Source organism: Asparagus officinalis, chromosome 8 (assembly GCF_001876935.1).
Source record: "Asparagus officinalis chromosome 8, Aspof.V1, whole genome shotgun sequence".
Classification (NCBI taxonomy): domain Eukaryota; kingdom Viridiplantae; phylum Streptophyta; class Magnoliopsida; order Asparagales; family Asparagaceae; genus Asparagus; species Asparagus officinalis.
Genome location: NC_033801.1, coordinates 11,634,299 through 11,654,255, shown reverse-complemented (window position 1 = coordinate 11,654,255; position 19,957 = coordinate 11,634,299). Strand labels below are relative to the sequence as shown.

The following is a 19,957-nucleotide window of genomic DNA, read 5'->3' as shown; positions in this document are numbered from 1 at the left end:
ATAACAAACTACGCAACAATTGTGCCACATTGAGAGAGCATTCCCAAAAATGTGAGCCCATTAGTTTTCACCAGTGTTTTTTTTCCGGTGGATCCCACCTTATATAACTTCCGCCGTATTTCAGAGCTTCGATGGCAAAAAAAAAATTAAGGAAATGGAGTTGTCCACATCATTATTTAAGTAAGTAGCGAAAGTAAATTTTCAAGAGAAACAAACATATATTTTTGTCTAGAAGTAGCAAACGTACCCTCTACTTCCTATACTTCTGCTATTTCACAGTTACTTCTGTGCAAACAAACAGGCTCTAAGTGTGCGGAAATTTGTGTACCATCATGTAGTAGACAACGTGCCTATTTATACTAGATCTAGAAGGGCATTTATGTAACTTTGACAGAGTCTAGGCAATCGGCCTGGTCAGCTGATACTTTACAAAACAATGAAAGAAAGCGACACGTGTCTTGATCAACTAGATATCAATCTGACCCTAGTCTTATAAAGGCTAGCTTAAAAGACATCTTCACTCTACCTTGTTTAGAAGGGCCAAGACGAAAGATGTCCTTAATAGAGCCGTCTCAGATATCCGAGGCTTCCTAGTTCAGCAGCCTGAGACGAAAGGCGTCTTCTCTCGATCTCTCTCGAAGGACGAGATGAAAGTCGTTCCCTCTCGAACTTAGCGATGACAGCTAGTCACTATCGCATTAAATGCATAATCAAAGCCATCATTGCACATTCTCTAGAGTCATAATGACTCATCAGACCACGCTAATGCCACAACCCTTCTGTCGCCGCCACAATAAATATAAGGATCACTCGGATCATCCACTGTAGACACCTGTAAAGTATCAACTGACCAAACCGACTGCCTGGACTCGGCCAAAGTTACGCAAATGCCTTTCTAGATCTAGTATAATTGTATAAATAGGTACATTATCTAACGCAAAATTCTGCACACTTAAGAGAATTGAATTATTTTTTCTCCCCTTGAGATCACAACTAACCTAGTCATCAGAGGAACCATCGGAGAACCCAACTCTGATCATCTGTCATGTTGCTTGTGTTTGTCGTGACTTTTTTCCACTCAGAAAACACTCATTAAAGAAGATTAAGGGACCCTAAGTTCCTCTGAATCAACCCCAAATCCTCCCACTTAACTTTAACTTCTTACATCAACACACTACTACATAAACCACCAATGAAAGTTTTGAAAATTATAGTTTCTTTACCTTTCATCTTTTGAAATATTGTTAAGATTCTTTTTGCTAGATTTTTCTAAAAGAACGTTAAGCTGATAGAAGAAAAATTGGTCTTCCACCCACTTGGGCTTGAAATGTAACATTAATCTTCTTCAGCGCAATGAAGGCCTTAGCCCATGGCATTAAATTAAGAAGCAAATATAGAGGGGGCTAATCAAATTGAGAAGCAAAAATATAAATCATCATATAAGATTGCAAAAGTTAATGGACCCTTTCATGAAATGCCATGCTCGAGGCAAATCAACCCTAAACCCAAATTATCCAAATCCCAACGCATTTACCATATTTTCACACCCAAATTAAAAATTAATGGACGATCAATGCAGAAATCTCTTCTGATGAAGGACGAGAACCCTGAACTCGGCCGCCGCTCCTCACTCAAGAGGTAACTTGATAATGTTTGAAGGCATAAATTTTTTTTTTCCTTTGTAATTTCATGATTTTACTCGTTTTTTTATGTCAATAGTTTCTAGAAATTAACGTTCTGTGTTAGTTCCTTCAATTTCTGAAAGAATTGATCTCCAGCCCCTCATATAGGCTTCACGAAAAATTCCAGGAAGCATCCATAATTTGCAGACTTATTTTAAGTCATCAAGGACAGGGCGAAGTGGTTTCAAGTAGTTGTTTCAATATATGACATGCCTTTGTTCGTTTGCAATTGGGTATCGGGTTGAGTATCGAGTATGAATCTTTTAGAGCCAAGACATAAAACATTTATATCTATAATATGTGAACTATGCAAATGTTGCTTGAAAAGGGAAGTTATCAGCATCATGTGTGTAGTCAAGTGTTAGGATATAAAACTATAGCTTTCAGTCCTTACAAAAAGTCAGAGAGTTTTGGTTCAGTGCAAGGATTATTTGACATGGTAACAAAGGAACTCAGGTCCAATTCCGACCGTCCACGCATCTTAAGGCATTATAAAAACAGATACCGCTATCTGAATCCATGTTTCGGCCCATAGAAAGGGCACTCAACCTATAGGGGCATGCTAGAATATAGAACTATAACCCTTAATCCTTATCACAACTCCGAAGTTTTGGTGCAGTGGAAGGGTTCTTTAACAACAAAAGCACAAGCTGAAAATACGATTGAGAGGTGCCGTATTTGGAAACGAAAAGCCTTAGCTTCTTTGAGCTTTCTTAGGCATATTGATAATGAACATACTTTCAGAAAAGGGAAGCAATCCCTCAAACTGAATTTATTATCTTCTTTTTCACTGGACAATCGTATACATGATTCTGCATTTGATATTCGATGATGCTGGATAGTTTGGTACCAATGTATACAAGAAGATTCATGCTATTCTCGAGTTACAATCTTTCCATGCTCTTTTTAACATATGAACAAGTGATCATTATCTCTTATTGTACGTATCTCCTCTACTTGTGCTCCATCTTTAGTGAAGATCCTTCTTGATGCTTTGTTAAATTCTCTTTCTGAATCCACAAAATTCAGATTAGTAGCCTATGTAACTGGAACTGAAATAGAGTTTGTAACATGTTATACTAAGAAATACCACTTCTAACTCTAAAGTCCGTTGTAAAATTTGAAGAAAACCACACAAATTTAGCTAAGATATTCTATCCAGTAACTGATGAATCAGCCACACTGATTACATTCGTATTACCCTACAGTTAGCTCCATATGAAAGTAACATGAATAACCTTCTCTGATTCTGCAGTAAAAAAAATCTTGTCAGATATGATCGCCTATTCTGCCATTTCAACCACAATAACATTAATGACCTTCTTATCATTTATTTGAATTGTATATACCTCCTTATGAGCATATTTTCTTACAAAATAACTTCGTCTACTGTTAGATATTAAGGGTTTATCCTATGCATTTGTCCTCTATTAATTTAGTCTCCATAAGTAATGATTTTTTTTGCGTGGTGAGTGAAATTTGGTGCAATTTATATCTACTGAATATCTTATTCATTTGTAATCTTCAGTAAGTAGCATAGTTTATAGTTTTATCTTAAGAATTATGCAACTCCCAAACAAAACACTTAACAAAACTTTGAGGTTGATTCACCATCAGGTCATGAAAGACGAATTGGTGAGAAGACAATACTCGCTTGGCAATTAATACTCTATATAACAGTAATCTAGTTACATGTTTCTTTTTAAACATCGTGAATAGCTAATGAAATCTGATTTAGTCTGTCATGATAATATACTTGACAGAGAGAAAGCTGAAGCACTGTTTTACCTGCTACTTCCAGGAGATCTTCAAGGGAATCAGGTAGAGAGATGAGTTTCCCCGATACTGAGCCTTCTATTTTATTGTCTTCATGTGGATGATGACCATGAATTACTACTCTCTTTGCTAAGTTACTTGAAACTTGTCCACCAATAGTTTCTGGTCCTGCAAGGTTATAGAAGAAAACAGGTTTTGAAGTAATCTGTAGCAAAATCTATTTGATCTTTTGATTGTATGGGGCCCTTCTCTATGCATGAATCAAACTTTGAAATTTTGTCTAAGGCCAATTTTTTCAATGTGAAATATCTTTGAATTTCATAGAGAATGCTGAGGATAACCAGTTGCATAAGATTGCTGAAGAAATCAACACATTGAATTTCTCGAAATGGCAAGATCTATGTGTGTTTACACTTTCCACTCATATTTATTCATACATGTGTTTTCAAATCTTTTTTTGAGAATCTACTCATACGAGGCACAGTGTTCTCGTTTTTTGTATATAAGTTTTCCCTAGAGAAATTTTAACCTAATAAAAAGGTTTGTATATTTTATTGCACTTTTATGCCTCTTTTCATCTAAATTTTCATGCAAATAATCATTGATATAGTTCTTTTATCAATTTTGTAAGAAATAAAAGTTTATGAAGAAAAGAGCAAATAAAGCAAAGTTGGAAGAGCCCCAGAGCATTCAAAAGAAGGCCAAGGGATTAAAGAGGATTAATGACACGTTAGATGAAGAGGACAAGCCCAATTATCAAGTTTTGGAGAAAAAGGAAGACAATTTGCCTGCTCAACAAAAGCAGGAGGGTGGGTATCGATACTAGTACCTAGGGACACTCTACTATTTACTTTTTTATACCAGAAGTTTCATGCTTATACTTTCTTAAAGTAAGTTATGCAATAATTCTAGCCTTCAATGGTTTGTCTATCTGACCCAAAATAGCAACTGGACCTGACCCCTTGAATCATGACTATATCAGCTGTTCTGAATTTGAATTTGATGTATATTAAATTGTAGAAAACATTTTTTAATTTCTTAGACCACATAAGACAATAACTTTTATCATTCGATTATATTTAGTTACCTTCTTGCAAGGTAATGGATACCCCATAGGACAAAATCATTATTCTTTTCTGATACTTCTAAAAAGATATATTCTATTTCAAAAATCTATAAAGTTAGCCATATGTGAGTAATCAGCAATCACACAATCCTTCAATTTAGCCAAACAACAGATGACAAATTTAGCTTCATTCATGCACTAAAGCATTCATTAGGCTTGAGTTTATTAACCTCGTGTATCAGCTGTTCCCTCATTGCTTGAGCTCGAGACCTGGTAATCTTGTACATATACTCCTTCCATTGGTCTTGAATGCTATACAGAACAATGATAGTAAGTAGCTTGACGAACTGCTAATACTTAAAAGACAAAGCGACTTGTGGAAAATTTAAGCACCGTAAGAGCAGCACTTTATATTTGGTTTGTTTGCTGCAGACAAGGATTGGAATCTTGGTACAAATGATGGTTGCAGTTAACCTTCTTGATTAATTCTTTGCCATCTATCTGCTTAGTAACACTATTTTTCATCAATTTCTATTTTTAATTAAATTAGTTTTTGGTCTTTAAGTCACTTGCCTGTTTGTCAGTTCATTTCCATGCTTGGCTGACAACAATTCTGTACTAATAGTCATTCCCATGCTTGGTTAAAGAAAAACTGTATAAATAATTTTTAAGTTTGAAACATTTGACTTACTGGACACAACAATTTCTAGAATAATACCTGCCTGCTTTCTCTTAGTTCACTCTATGTGTGGTTACAGATAGATTATATCAACAATTTCTTAAATCAGAAATTATGAAACTAGATGCTATAGCTGGTAATAGTGTAACAAACACAAGTAAAATATTGCCAGAATCAATTTCATCTTCTTTTACAATACTAGCTTTTCTGAAGGATGCTATAGTCGTTTGAGGGAACAATGTTTTCGTAAAAAATTAATGGTGGGTTATATTTTATGGTCATATATGTTCAAGTATATGTATATAGATGTATGTATATCCATATATTTGTATGAGATTAATGAGAATCATGTCATATGAGAGGATTCGCTCATGTACAATGATGTGACTGAATCTCAGCCAAGTCTGGTTATTAGGGATTTTCTCTGCCCCTTCGTTTAGCTGACTGAGATTCAGCCACACCACTTTACACGAGAAAATCCCTCATATGACAACGATACCCATTATGTGACTCAGTCTTCTGCCACCTCACTTTAGAAGCTGGGTAATTGATTGACAAAATCTTAGTTCCTGTACAGGAGGCATTAGCTAGAGACACCTTGATTCTCTCTGGAGCACCATAGATTGTTCATGGTTTCCCAGGATTTGGAAATTTATCCTTCACGTTTATAGTTGGGTAATTTATTAACAAAATCTCAGTTATACACAGAAGCTATTAGCTTGAGACAGCTTGGTTCTCTCTAAATACCTTGAATTGTTCATGGATTCTTAGGATTCTTGATTGCATTCTTCACTTGTTTTGTTATAGTGCTAGTCAACATGATATTTGTGTCTATCTTCCATCTTTTGTTTGTCGCCTCAATGTTAGATATGATTATGTCTTTTTTGAGGAATGATGTGTTCACATCTTAGGTAACTTCTTAATTCAGTTATAAATCTGCCTGAAAAAGTTTCAGGGCAAGTAGAGAAGATCTACCTTGTCACTGTCATGCAATAGCTCCTCTACAGATGGTAACTCCTCCAGAGTTTGTTCTTCAAGGTCTTTCAGAAACTGAAGATTGAAGAATAAGGATTATAGAGTAAGCATTTTGTCATCATTTACAATCAGCAGCAAAACTTTCAATTCTTATGACATCACTTATTTGCAGAACTTCATTTTATGCATGCAAAAGAACACTTGTGAAACGTTTCATTAACATATGTTATAGAGTTCTATGGAAATACACTTGTACCATCTTATGATTTGACAGCAATTCCCTTTGTTCCATAGGATATGGTGGTTAACACACTTGTGAATTTCAATGCACAACTTAGATTTGAAAGAAATTCCTAATATCTAAGACAGTACATGTAACGCCCCGCCCCGGAATCCCGGAGTCGGTACGCTATTAGATCCGATGGATTGGCCTCACAAACCACCACATGTCTTTTCAGCACGTTTTGTCCTCACTCACGCGCTCCCTGAAAAACTTCCCAGGGGGTCACCCATCCTAGAATTTCTCCAGGCCAAGCACGCTTAACTTTGGAGTTTCTAAGAGTTGGGTTCCCGAAAAGAAGATACATCTTGGTGGTATGAGTATTCCAATCAAATCTATCAATACTAATCACATCACTCTCTCAAGGGTTGGGGTATTACAGTACATGAATGTTTATCTTGAATTCAATAAAACATGTGCATATCTGCTGAAAGCAGGCTTTTGCTTCCAAATTTTGATCGCAAAAGTGGATTTTGGGTAGTTCTCCTTCCTTAATTCAGCGATCACATTCCTAAATCCTCATTCTACTTATTCATGCCAACCAATGAATAACTTTTGCATTATTAACTGCTCTCAACTTCATAAAAAACACCGGAGTCATTTTTCCTAAATCAATTATATGTGGGAATTATTTAATTTAAGGATTTTTGTTTAGCTATCTTTATTTCATCATGGTTAACCATTTTCTCAAAGATCCCTCCCACTACACCAAAACTCCAAAATGGTGGTGAGGGTCGAGTGTTGTAATTTTATACTATAATGTGCCCCATTCATGGGCCTGAACCTGAACTCAAGCGAAGGTTTCATCTTCTAAAAGTCCTTATTAAATATGTGCCCACTGGGACTTGAACGTGGGTTACTTTGATATCATGTCGAGAGAAAGAGTGCAGATAAACTGATAATGTCTTCAAATACCCTCGGCACCACAATGTTTTCACCTAGTTGTTTTGTTTCTATGTCTAACAAGCTGGGCATGTTCTATAAATATATTCCATCTTGAAGGAGAGTGTTCTATGTTATTAATTCTTCAATTATTTTGGTGTTTGGGCACTTGGGTCAATATTCGTACCTGTTTATGTAACCTTCCTAATCTCTCTTTAAGAGATGCTAGGGTTTGTGGGAATAATAATTTTTTTGCTCTCTTTCTCTCTGCAGATAATGTTTAAGCTCTATATTTCTACAAATTAGATTCAAACCTCAAGAAAATTGGAGGCAATTCTCAGGCCTTCTTCTATATATGTCTGCAAAATCTGGCCAAAATGCTGATGACTAATTCGCAGAACCTGAGAAAGTCTTCTGCTCCTTACTGTGAAAGGCTGTGGAATGTTGAGCATCACCCCAATCTCCCCTGCCATTTTACCTTGTCCTAGTCTTTCCAAAAACTGAAACATTATAGCATGAGCTAGCTTGAAATAGATTTGAGTATTATACAACAATTAAATTTTCGTCAATACTGTTACCAAGACATGACATTATGCTGTCTGAGTCATAGTTGAACATAAACTTAATATTGCAGATGATGTTGGAAATATTCCATTTGCAAGAAAATTGAAACTTGGTAGTACTAGACGATTAGTATTGCGCTTAACCCCTTCATCTGTTACCTTTCTGGATTTTTATTGGAGATGACTCTATGGCGATCTTGAAACATATTTCTGGATCTACTTTTTTGCAGCTAGCAATGTGAGTTGCGTGTCAGCTAGCAACTTTTCTAGAAATTTAACATTGAAACATATTTCTGGATCTACTTTTTTGCAGTATGGACTTGATTTGTAGTTTTGATTGGAAAAGACAGAGACTACCATGTTTCACTAAAAAAGTTTTTAATGAAGCAAAATGGTACCCAATCCTATAAAAATGAGATAAAAAACAGAGTTGGTCTCCTCACAATAAGAACACCGCTGATATCACAAAATGATGCATGGACTTTCATTATAATTTATACTGTTTCTTTCAATTCAATTCAGCACAATGAAACCAGTTAAATTAAATGATAGTGCATGTTGGTAAACCAAAAAGTGTTGAATCAGGCAAGTATAAAATATCTTGCCTCCATGAGTTCCTTCCTGAATATCATTGATATTTTTGGTTCCTCGATGTTTCAAGAGATGTGGATCAGGAGGACAGTCTAAAAACTTGAGAAATTTTTGCCTCTCTTGATTTGTGTCCATGGCTATTAATGAAGTAGGAGTTACCTTATCTGATCCATTGGTATTTGTCAGGACTTCCTGCAAGTTTGTAGGGAGGGTTAGAAACTAAACTCAGTTTTAAATAATTTATCAGTAGAGCCTAAAACAGCATTACCACTTCCCCAGAAACAATGATATAGAAGTCTGTAGGTATCTCATTTTGAAGAATGATATTTGCTTTAGGTGGAAAATGTTCTGCTTTCATCTCAGAAACCTGCGAGAGAAGCAAATGAGAAAGGTCAAATAATAAAGAAAGAAATATCAAAACAGCGACCAAATCACTTTATAAAACCGAAATTTTTGTTTAAACTAAGATCTAATGAATAATACCAACTCCATCATGAAATCACGGGGAACCCCTTTGAAGAGGTATGTCGACTCGACAATAGGCTGGAATAGGTGCATAGCTATGCTTGATCTTATTGCCTTGGGTAGATTTACAATTGCTTCTTCTTGTTGCAACTCCATGGTCTTGAATTTGAGTTCTTGATGTGCCATTATTTGTTCCCTCAGTCCCTCCGAAAGCCTGTTCTTGTTTGCATACCGTGAAACTTCACGAATAGTATCCCTCTACATGATCCAATCAAGGTCATTATTCTTCAGAAACCATTAAGCATAGAATACCTGAGTAAATTATGGTTAGATTTTGTTTGAACTATATCTGTTCCTGTCCTTGGATGTTATCATGCTATCGAGTATCATGAGGTGAAGATGAGTTACCATGATGATTGCACGTGAAGCTCCATGTACTATGATGTTTGTCATGTTCCCGATGACATAGGAGTTGAGGCCCATGTTGAATAGCATGTACAATATGTTAAACACCTTCTCTCCAGTGTTTGCAGCATAGATATCCCCATAGCCAACGGTGGTGAGGGTTGTGATCGACCAGTACATGGCATATATGTAGCCCAGCCAGATGCTCCTGTCTTCAAACTTGGGTACCACATGGCCAAGCCAGGTATGGTCTTTGCTTTTATATTTAACTGCCATCAAGTAATTTATGCATGCTACACAATGTACAGTGAACAGTGTTACCTGAAATAAAACTTCATAATTGAATATTCATTGTTGATATATACCCCTTTGTTGGAGTATTTTGGATCAAAACTTTCTATTGTTTGCAGTATGAGAATGGTTTTCGTTTCAGAAAGAAAAGACAGAATTTATATACTTACAGATATGAGCTTCACACATCTTGTCAAGAAGTAACTGATCCTTATATCTTTCTCCAACCTATATAGACAACAAACGTTTAAAAAGCGTTGGCTTTTGATACCAGGGAGTCACCTCTTATTGAATGTAACACAGGAAAGATCCTTTTTTATCTCGTTGTGTTGCTTATGAAGTTATGATATTGTAGCTGATGTTGGTTTTATTGTCTTCACTTTGATGCCTGACTTTGAAAAAATTGATATCATGGATTCCCTTGGATGTAACTTCTACCCATAAAAATAGATTCATGCTATTGAGTTTGAATTTTCTCCTTTTTTTGTTGCATTTTCTTCCTCCTTACATAGTGGAATTGTTTGAATTTAGAGTTCTGGGGCACTTCTGTTGTGAGTCGCCTATCTGCTAATTCTATTTCATTAAAGATGGTATATTAGCTAGATCCAGCATTGAGTAATAGTAGCCTCACCATGCAAAGAGATTGCTAACTCGCCTAAGCCGCCAGAGCCTCAAGAGTCCTACATATCTGAAGAAACTACCACTATGGTCTTTGCCATGCATGACGTCATATATGACTTGAAATGGTAGAGTGGAGGCCAAGTCCATCACAAACCATGGACTTGTCGCATACCTGAAATTTACCGAGAACACTAGGAAGATATTAACTGAAGGTGAGCAATTTAGAAGAAAAATTCATATATACCTAGTGGCAATCTTCTTTCGGTCATCAATGATGAGGTACGTAGAAGGGTCCACGTAAGCTACAAAGAAAGTCATCACCATGTCACTAGCAAAGAACACATCCACCACAAGATCAACAGTCGCTAAGTAGGCTGACCACGCCCTGTGAAATGCTATCTCAAATGGGCATGCCCAAGCAGAGTAGATTACTAAGATTATTAGAAACATTTGCCACCACCTGCACAAAGCATCAGGAACACTATTTAGATATTAGTTTGCTCAGTTTTATTCATCCAAGTGCAAAATCTAGTATTCTCGTAGATGGCATTGTCACATGGTTACTTCACTTATGATTTAATGCGTGCTGCCAAATTTCCTCAAATATATGTTACTTGTTCCACAAATGTGTGACTTCCCTTACTACAAGTTGACGTATTGAAGAAATTCAACTAAATGGGAGAACTATAAAAAAGTGAAAATAGACTCAAGTAGTAGGAAAAGATTTTGATAAGTCGATGGGAATCTAGAGTTTATATAGGTTGTAACCAGTGTCAAACTCTTTTATAAATGGATTAGGTTCTTCATTTCTTTGTGTGCCCAGGGGGAAAAAGACTAGTTCAATGCAAGTGAATGTGAACAAACAACGAATCCATAGGACATCGATACAACATCAAACTAGACAATGCAGAAAAATACAGTTAAGCTAGATATGTGAGAGAACTTGGAACTCTGGAAGAGATCCTGATTTGAGATTTTTATTTGGTCCGGGGAAGTATAAAGCGTGTTATGTGCCAGTTGAAAGTGAAGAATAGAGGTCCTGAGGAATGACAGATTTGTCACTCGGAGGTTACAAACTTATGTGTACTCTTATGCAAAATATTTTAGTTGATTATCAGTCTTCATGGGAACAATGAAGCACATATCAGAAATACAGATAGATCCGTGTGAGACTTGCAATGCATTTACTTTTGAAACACAGGTTAAGATATTTGGCATCAATCACACTTCAGAGAAGAAGACTATCTATGGTCTGGGTTATAATGAATGGTGTAAGATTAAGAGTAGACTGGATGCATCCCTATTGAAAGAAAAAATAAATTGTTAAGATTAGATTGAACACCATGTCGGAAATTTTATAAAATGTGGGTCTAATGGATTAGTTAAATTTTGGCTTGCTAATTGGATTACTGGCTCTTCTTTAGCCTTTCAGTTCCTTTATCTGCATCGTCAGCCTGTAGGAGTGCTATTAGTCAAGATCTTGGTGAATTAAAAGAGAGGGTGCAAAAATGAAAATTTAAATTCTCTGCCTTTCTGGATTTTTCTAAGTTCTTGAATAAAGCTATGGTAAGTTTCTGTAGACAAGGATATTTTTGAGCTTTCTCAAGGTGAAAATCCTTGTTTGATTAGCATTTTCTGATAGATCATTAGTTGCTGGTGTTGTAGTCCAGGGAAAATTTGGTTGTTTCTCTAGGACATTAGTTGTATTCTTTTTCAACTAAAACTGTAGTTGGTCTTATATGAACTAGCTGGAGAAGATCAAATGCCCATAAATGTTCTCTAGAGCATCGTGACCTAAGTACCAAATGTGACCTAAAGTACCAAACTAAAAAAAATTAGCTTTTTCCATGTTTTGCACGATTTGATGTATTGCGGGAGATATTCTTACCGCATCACAAACCAAAACACATACGGCAAATATGATAGCACAGATTGGAGTATTTTGCATGATGGTTATTGTCTGACTCATTTTTCCTAAATAAAAAAAGATCTCTTATGAGATTTTTTTCTTTTATATGATCTATAACCTTTTCCTCTATTAATCATGGTTATTGTTGGTCTACTAAAATCTCTTGGGATTTTTCTATTTTTTTGCAGGTAAAAGTCTATGGCTAGTAGCCCAAGAGAAGCGGGACAAATCAGAGTGTCGGTTTGCTCCTGGACATTTTCTTTGGCTTTTTTTTCCCTGTCCTGTGTGTAGTAGTACTCCATGGTCTCTCTTGTGACTTTCTTGGAGGTTTTATTATTGGGTCGGAATTTTTTTTAAAAAAACTTAGATACTTGTTATGGTTCTGTAGAGAGGTTTTAAGAGAGATTAAGAGAGAGGTTGTGATCAATTTGAGTAGCTTTTTGTATAAGCATATATGTGTTAACCCTGTGGATTGTCCTTTATTGTATTATGCTTCATTGGATCACATGTTCTATTTGTTGAACCCCATTGAACAAGGAATCGCTTATTATATGTTGTAATTTTTTGACCATCTGTTTTTGGCCGGTAAGGAGTATGAGATGATAATGGAGCCAATCCAATAACCTGGATCTGATTCGGGTTCGAATTTGCAGATTATATTATAGTGGATCTAGATGTGAATCCTACAAATGGATTTGCTTTGTTGCTGCATCCAACTAAGAACTTTAAGAGTTCAAACTGGATATCCTCATAATTTCTTTGGGTTTTATAGAAATAAGTTTGTTTACTTCCAAATTGTTTCTTCTCTCTTTCTGAACATGATTTTACTTGAAACTTGGTTATTACATATGTATTACGCATTATAGAAATAAGGTGTATCTATCAATATCAAACTTCGTGGGTAATAAGTATCGATCACAACGCGAACACGACCGTGTAGGAGGTTTGCATGCAATTAACCCTATTAATTAAGAAGACAAGTTTGTATGCTTCACATAGATATATTACCTGTAATGAGGATCAAATGGTGTGATTACGTCTTCGTTAAGGCGAGGATAAGCTTCATCATCTATACTAAGCTCTATTGATGGCAGGAAGCCGCTGAAGAGAATGTGCAAGCTCTTGTCATCTGTATTTGATGCTCTTCTAACCAAACGTGGTGATGTTGGTAGTGCATTTCCTCGTGCCATTTCCTATATCATTCTAAAATCTCAGTTTCCTTTGATAATAAGCTAGCTATTACTTCTTGGGGGGAAGAGAGAGAGAGATGGTGGAGAGAGAGAGAGAGATGGAGGAGGAGGGAGAGAGAGAGAGAGAGAGAGAGAGGTGTTTATTTTTTTACGGGGAGTTGGGATAAACTTAGATACATGCCTTGTCTTTTTTTTACCCTTTTTTTTAGGAACAAATAGAGGGTGTAAATACATTGAGTTCCGATTATCTAAATTTATCTCTGTAGAGGCATATGTTATCTGTATATGAGAACAAATTTACAGATTTTTCCTCACACCAAACGATGAAGATTTTGATTTTAGTCCTTTTTTAAAGGAATCTGGGCAAGATGCACAAGAAATTTATCGATTAGAAAAATAGATACAAAATGTACACGCTATGAAAGATAGAGGAAGTAGGGACTTCACAAACAAGTAGCCTCTTGCCATCTCGAACAAAGTCTTAATTCATTCTCCTTTCAACATATAAACAAGTGATCATTGTCTCTAATAATACACAATTCTTCGACTTGTGCACCATCCTTAGTGAAGATCCTTCTTGCTACCTTCCCAAATTCTTTCTCTGCATCCAAAGGTACACAATTCACAATAAATGTTTTAAACTTTTTTTAAATACCGTACATATATATATATGTGAAAAATATCTTAAAAGAAAGCTAAAAGACTGCTTTTACCAGCTAATTTGAAGAGATCTTCGATTGAATCAGGTAGAGGAACAAGTTTCCCCATTGCAGGGCCTTCTGTGGTATCATCTTCATCGGGATGATGTCCATGAATTGTTACTCTCTTGGTTACACTACTCAAAAATGGCTGATGAGTGGTTGTTGGCGCTTCTGCGAAATTATTGCACATTAGTCCTGTCTCACATCTCTGGTTGTGGTCTCAACAGCACATTATTTGTGGAATATTGCACATGATTTCCATTTCCCTCCCAAAAGACTGTACATGTCTTTGAAATTTTAGTTTACTACGTACGATTTCTATCATTACACATCAGTCCTGGTTCAGATGTCTGTCAGTCTTTAGAATAATAGAAATCATATGTAAATTCTATACTCAAATTTGATCCTTATAATTTCACAAATGCGGTCAACAATACGTAAATAGGAATCTATTCAGTCTGGCTAATTCAGTCAGGTAGTGTAACACAATGAGACTTCTGTAGATGTGTTGTATATTTACATGCACGAATTAAAGCAGGAACAAATGATTTTTATTTACCTTGTGTATCATCATCAGTCACACCATTGACACGTAATTCTCCATTTGTTGGTCTTGAATTCTGTCCACAAGAATCACAATAGCTGTTGGTACCATAATCTTTGAGTTAAGAGATCAAAGCAACATGTATTGAAAAATATTGTTTGGTTCATATTTAATCTTTTTTTTTTTGCACAGTCTAAGGTAAGGTTCCGTGTTAAGAAACCTCTTTACCGATCAATTTAGTTGCATAAGCGATTGCAAAAAGTTTCATCAGAAAATTTACCTCGTCTGCTTCGATGTTCAGCAGCTCTCTGACAATTGGTATCTCCTCAAGAGTTTCTTCTTTAAGGCTTTTCAAAAACTGAAGATAAAAGAATCAGTATTATAGGGTGAAACGTTTACTTGTCATTTTGAATCAGAAGGGAAGTGTTCAACAATCATTACCCCAGTTGTGTGGAATATTAAATTAAACTGGTATACCCCTTCTTGGAAATTATCTATTTCCATTCTGATCCAAAAAAATGATTTTTTTTTTAAATCTCAGGGGCATTCCTAAATTCTTTCTGATTGGTACAATTACTAAACGGTTTCTCACTTATAAGACCTATAAGCTCTACTTCTTAATAGTAGTACCTGTGGAAATAGTTTTGCTCAATTAGGAATTTGGCTTAGTTATTTTATTTCCTCAAGGTCCCAAAATAATTGCTGTTAACTTACCAATTTTAAAATTGTTCACAGAGTTGAGATTCAAACCTGAAGAAAATTGGAGACAATTCTCTGCCCATTTCCCATGTATGACTGTGCAATCTGGCTAAAGTGTTGATGACTTATTCGTAAGACTTGAGAAAGCTTTCTGCTTCTTACTGTAAAAGGCTGCGGGATGTTGAGGATCACTGCAATTTCTCCTGCCATTTCACCCCGTCCTAATCTTTCTAAATACTAAAAATTTAATGAATAAGTCAGTGTAGCTTGAATAAAAAAATAGATGTTCAACACAATACCACATCATAAGTTAATGAGACGAAATAATGCATCATAAATTACAACTTAGCATAGGTAAAAGCGAAAGACGCTTTGTTAACATCCCGCTTAATATGAAGAGAAATATGAACTTGAAAGTTTAGTCGCGTATTCTTTTCATAATTGTCAGCATAAATTGAGATCAACCATCTTGCATGTTTGTATCCAAATATTATTGCATTATTAAAGTCTAGAATTACATGACTCTATGATATCACTACTTCGAAGCAGATGTGTCAGTGGGAAATACCTTATCTGATCCATTGCTATTTGCAATCACATCCTGTATGTTTGAAATAATAATTAGAACTCAGTTGTAGAAAACTATAGGCTCAGGTCTTAGAGGGTCGTACCACTTCCCCAGAGACTATGATATAAAAATCTGTAGGTATCTCATTTTGTAGTATGATATCTACTTTTGGTGGAAAATATTCTGCTTTCATCTCAGTAACCTGCAGCAAAAGCACAAAATACCAAACATTACATTGTTACTGAGTAAGAGACACTAAGACGTATCGAAAAATGAAAGAAGGTTACCAACTCCATGACAAAATCTTGAGGGATCCCTTTGAAGAGATACGATGATTCCACGATATGTTGGAAGAGGTGCAGAGAAATGCTTGATCTTATTGCCTTTGGTAGGGTAGCAATTACTTCTTCTTGCTGCAACTCCGTTGTCCTGAATTTCAGCTGCATATGTGCCATTATCTGCTCTTTCAGTCCCTCACAAAGCCTGTTCTTGTTTGCATAACATGAAGCTTCACTGATCGTATCTCTCTACAAGCTCCAAATAAGAGGACAGTTCTTGAGTAGTTTATTGAACATTAGAAGACACAGTGAGAAAACTTAAACTGAACTTATCATATTTAGGTAATTGACAAGTAATATCCTTCTTCTATACCTTGTTTTCAAGAAATCCCCTCGTCTAAAATGTTCGACTAAAAAATCTTCTCCACTGTGACCATTAATGAAACCGTTAAATTTTTTAAGTGGGTTTATTCTTAAAACTCTTGGGAAAAATCGGTACTTGAGTATATGTGTGAAAAGACACACTTCAAAATTCACAGATATTAAGAACTGAAAGGAATAAAGTATAGTGGGGGGGAAAAATAGTTTTCGGATAAAGCAAAACATCTAATCTTTTTGTGTTAAGCTAAAATTCCACATGTAGATGTGTGACGAGACATCTGAAGAACCAAATTCGATTGCAAAACTAATGGTTTCATGAATGCCTGTAGATATGGTGATTTTTCTTGAACTTTTCAGCTGAGGGGTTTTCTTGAGTAGTATAGATGAAGTAGATGAAGGGGGTTTCTTTTTGTTCGCCTCATATTTATGTTAAAGCTCAATCCAACCTTAAAGTGTGAATTCTCTGGGATATCAAGTATCTTTTAAGCAAAGAGAATAGGAGATACCATAATGAGTGTCCTCACTGCTCCATGAACTATGAGGTTGGTCATATTTCCAATGACATAAGCAACAAGGCCAATGTTAAAGAGCATGAAGAAGATGTTGAATACTTTTTCTCCAGTGTTTCCAGCATACAAATCTCCATATCCAACGGTTGTCAGGGTCGTGATCGACCAATAAACAGCATATGTATAACAAAGCCAGCTGCTTCGTTCTTCAAAGTTTGCAAACTTATGGCCAATCCAGGTATCGGCTTTGTGTTTATAGTTTTCAGCCATCCAGTAAAATGTACAGGCTACTGTGTGTATTGTAAACAATGTCACCTGAAAATAGATTTCACATTTGAATTCAGTATTCTTGGTTGGTTTGAAATAACGATATTTTTTATTTTTGTGAGAAATTATCTTTATATGGGGTATATACTTACAAATATGAGCTTCATGCATCGTGTCCAGAAATAACTGAACCTCATGTCTTTTTCCAGCCTGCATATATAACAAGCATTAAAATCTGAACCTTTGAATTGTTTTTAAAAAAAGGTTATTTTGATTAATTTGCTTGATTTGTTGGATGGCAATTTCTCATGTATGTGATTTTTGATACGCATGTATTTTTGAATGTGTGGACATGATTTTTACATTGAGGTGTAAAATCTTATGTTACGTCAGTATAATAATCTTATCATCTCTCTAAATGTATGTTAATGTTTCTATGTGTGTATATACAAGTTACACCAGTATTATAATCTTATCATTATATATAAATGTATGTTAATGTCTCTATGTGTGCATATACAAGTTACACCATGTATCAATTCAAAGGAACTAGAACAACTATAAAACTCTACACCTCAAAAACATTGATATATACTACTGATAATCACCTATGCTACCTACACAGTAAAAAGCGCTCTAAATTTAAGCATTTCGAAAAACAAGGTTAATTATAAGAATGATCATGTATATAAATGAACCGCTGAATTATGAAAGTGGATTCACCTTGCAAAGAGATCGCTAACTCGCATAAGCCGCCAGAGCCTTAAGAGTTCTACATATGCAAAGAAAGAACCACCGATCTTATTGCCACTCACTATCTGGTATATAAACTGAAATGGTATAGTCGAAGCCATATCCATCACAAACCATGGACTAATCAAATACCTAAAATTTAACACAAAAAATTTGAAGATACTTAAATAGACCACTTAGTTGAAAATTAGAAGCCCGTAAGAATTAACAGCTGAGATTGTACCTCCTTGCTATCTTTTTTGGATCATCGACGAGAAGATATGTTGAAGAATCCAAATAAGCTACGAAGAAAGTGATAATGATATCTATAGCAAAGAATGTGCTCACTATGAGATCGATAAGTAAGAAAGTGCTTGTTCCTACTCTTCGAAAAGCAATCTCAAAGGGGCATGCCCATGCCGAGTAGACCACTAAGACTGTCAGAAACAGTTGCCACCACCTGTACAAAGATCACAAAACGAATTAGCATTGGCTTTGTTCAGTTTGATATATTATTCAAAGAAAAATGTGCACAAGTAATGATTTTGTTATCTTGATATTACATTTGTTCAGTTTGATATATTATTCAAAGAAAAATGTGCACAAGTAATGATTTTGTTATCTTGATATTACATTATTAGTTCACAAGCCAACAACTTGAAAAATGTGCACAAGTAATGATTTTGTTATCTTGATATTACATTATTAGTTCACAAGCCAACAACTTGAAACTTGTCGTCAGATGTGATCTCTTGACATAGGATCAGAATGTCAATTAGTATATTTATTTTCTCCACGGGCACAATTTTGAAAGCTCTCACTAGTGTTTTAAAAGAAAGAAAAGAATTGATCATGTAATGTTTTATGTAAATATCTGTACAACCTCTACAATTTAGTATTTACCAAAATCTCTCTCTATTTGCCTATGTACAGCGACCTAAAAGCATGACAAGCATTGTTAAAGTTCTCATAACTTCACATAATATTAGTCATGAAACTGTTACATGATTACATGCTTATTTTTGAGAAATTTATGTATTTCCTCTTAAAGGATGGAATATTTGGTCTCTGCTTGTCATGGTGGTACGGTGGGCCTTACAATATGAAGATAGAACAATTATTGGCTAATATCATACTAGCTAGAATATCCAAACTTTATTTATGCAGAAGAGAACCAGAACATTAATCCTTTGTACAAGTTGGTACAAGTTAACATAATATGTGGTCAACTAGCCGCCCCTGATTATATATCTCTGGATCATGTTGATTGTTTTTATTAAATTGTATAGATGAGGCCTGTTATGCTGACAACATTAATTAATTACTTTCAACAGTCAATTGTATGAAAACATGGTAGAGATATCAGTTATTATTGCCCTTAACTGATTCAAAAGGATGATATTTGCTTGTAACATTAATTATTTTGATAGAAAATAACAAAATAAACTTTGTATTTGGTTTATGTCTTTTGCAGTCTATTAATCAAACCCCCCCCCCCCCCCCCCTCCGGTCATGCCAGTCTTTTTAACTCCCAGCAGGCTTTTACAATGCCCAAACAGATGAGTTTTCTTTAGATCTGTAAAGTCAACCAATTATGAGGAAACAAATTAATTAGTACTAGTAACTATTTTGTATAACTAATCTCTCTTATGCACATCTAATCACTCTCAGCCGTGGCTTGCTTCTAATTGAAAACCTGTCATAAAACTGATCCCGGTTGTATATTTTGCACAGATACAAAACAAAGAGAAAAGAGTCATCAATGGTACCTGTATCGGCGGTCGTAAGGTACAACCACATACTTCTTGAGGTGAGGATAGGCCTCGTCATCAACCGTGGTTCCAAAGGCTGGCAGAAAACTACTCAGCTCCGCGTGCAGGTGCTTATTCTCTAGGTTCGATGA

The 19,957-nt window shown here is 35.5% G+C and overlaps 3 protein-coding genes across 6 annotated transcripts in view; 1 reads left to right on the top strand and 2 right to left on the bottom strand.

Moving 5' to 3' along the window:
- Positions 1,460-12,708, top strand: LOC109851513. 3 transcript variants are annotated; one of them, XR_002249867.1, is made up of 6 exons: positions 1,460-1,638; positions 3,446-3,503; positions 4,090-4,267; positions 6,159-6,281; positions 9,484-9,608; positions 12,374-12,708. XR_002249867.1 is itself a non-coding variant. In XM_020421692.1 (3 exons), the coding sequence occupies exons 1-3, from the start codon at positions 1,475-1,477 to the stop codon at positions 4,282-4,284; spliced, it is 408 nt and encodes a 135-aa protein (XP_020277281.1). In that variant the 5' UTR covers positions 1,460-1,474; the 3' UTR covers positions 4,285-5,702. The 3 variants fall into 3 exon arrangements, 1 of the variants encoding a protein (XP_020277281.1); XR_002249866.1 differs by having other exon boundaries at positions 6,153-6,281; XM_020421692.1 differs by lacking the exons at positions 6,159-6,281; positions 9,484-9,608; positions 12,374-12,708 and having other exon boundaries at positions 4,099-5,702.
- LOC109851512 (potassium channel KAT3-like) lies at positions 2,449-13,429 on the bottom strand. Of its 2 annotated transcripts, XM_020421690.1 has the most exons (13): positions 13,194-13,429; positions 10,521-10,736; positions 10,287-10,448; positions 9,826-9,883; positions 9,368-9,685; positions 8,978-9,217; positions 8,763-8,861; positions 8,654-8,686; positions 7,655-7,840; positions 6,179-6,253; positions 4,755-4,836; positions 3,471-3,626; positions 2,449-2,692 (listed from the first exon to the last, which is right to left on the bottom strand). In XM_020421690.1, the coding sequence occupies exons 1-13, from the start codon at positions 13,373-13,375 to the stop codon at positions 2,589-2,591; spliced, it is 1,911 nt and encodes a 636-aa protein (XP_020277279.1). In that variant the 5' UTR covers positions 13,376-13,429; the 3' UTR covers positions 2,449-2,588. The 2 variants fall into 2 exon arrangements, with proteins under 2 accessions (XP_020277279.1, XP_020277280.1); XM_020421691.1 differs by lacking the exon at positions 7,655-7,840.
- Positions 13,745-19,957, bottom strand: part of LOC109822785 (potassium channel KAT3-like) — a 6,363-nt gene continuing 150 nt past the window's right edge. The window contains 13 exon segments of the mRNA XM_020389029.1: positions 13,745-13,976; positions 14,089-14,247; positions 14,636-14,696; positions 14,901-14,978; positions 15,371-15,556; positions 15,888-15,920; positions 15,991-16,089; positions 16,175-16,414; positions 17,053-17,370; positions 17,475-17,532; positions 18,046-18,207; positions 18,299-18,514; positions 19,824-19,957. The exon segment at positions 19,824-19,957 is cut by the window's right edge and continues 9 nt beyond it. Of these exon segments, the coding sequence (XP_020244618.1) occupies positions 13,873-13,976; positions 14,089-14,247; positions 14,636-14,696; positions 14,901-14,978; positions 15,371-15,556; positions 15,888-15,920; positions 15,991-16,089; positions 16,175-16,414; positions 17,053-17,370; positions 17,475-17,532; positions 18,046-18,207; positions 18,299-18,514; positions 19,824-19,957 (1,848 nt within the window). The 3' untranslated portion in view covers positions 13,745-13,872.

Bases quoted from the DNA above. Each gene is read 5' to 3' on its own strand.
- LOC109851513 (XM_020421692.1), top strand. From the start codon at position 1,475: ATGCCATGCTCGAGGCAAATCAACCCTAAACCCAAATTATCCAAATCC. The intron at 1,639-3,445 runs GTAACTTGATAA...TATACTTGACAG, and splicing joins CGCCGCTCCTCACTCAAGAG to AGAGAAAGCTGAAGCACTGT. The intron at 3,504-4,098 runs GTAGAGAGATGA...AAGAAATAAAAG, and splicing joins GAGATCTTCAAGGGAATCAG to TTTATGAAGAAAAGAGCAAA.
- LOC109851512 (XM_020421690.1), bottom strand. From the start codon at position 13,375: ATGGCACGAGGAAATGCACTACCAACATCACCACGTTTGGTTAGAAGA. The intron at 10,449-10,520 runs GTATATATGAAT...GGTAAATTTCAG, and splicing joins CGAAAGAAGATTGCCACTAG to GTATGCGACAAGTCCATGGT. The intron at 8,862-8,977 runs GTATTATTCATT...CTTCTCTCGCAG, and splicing joins GTGATTTCATGATGGAGTTG to GTTTCTGAGATGAAAGCAGA.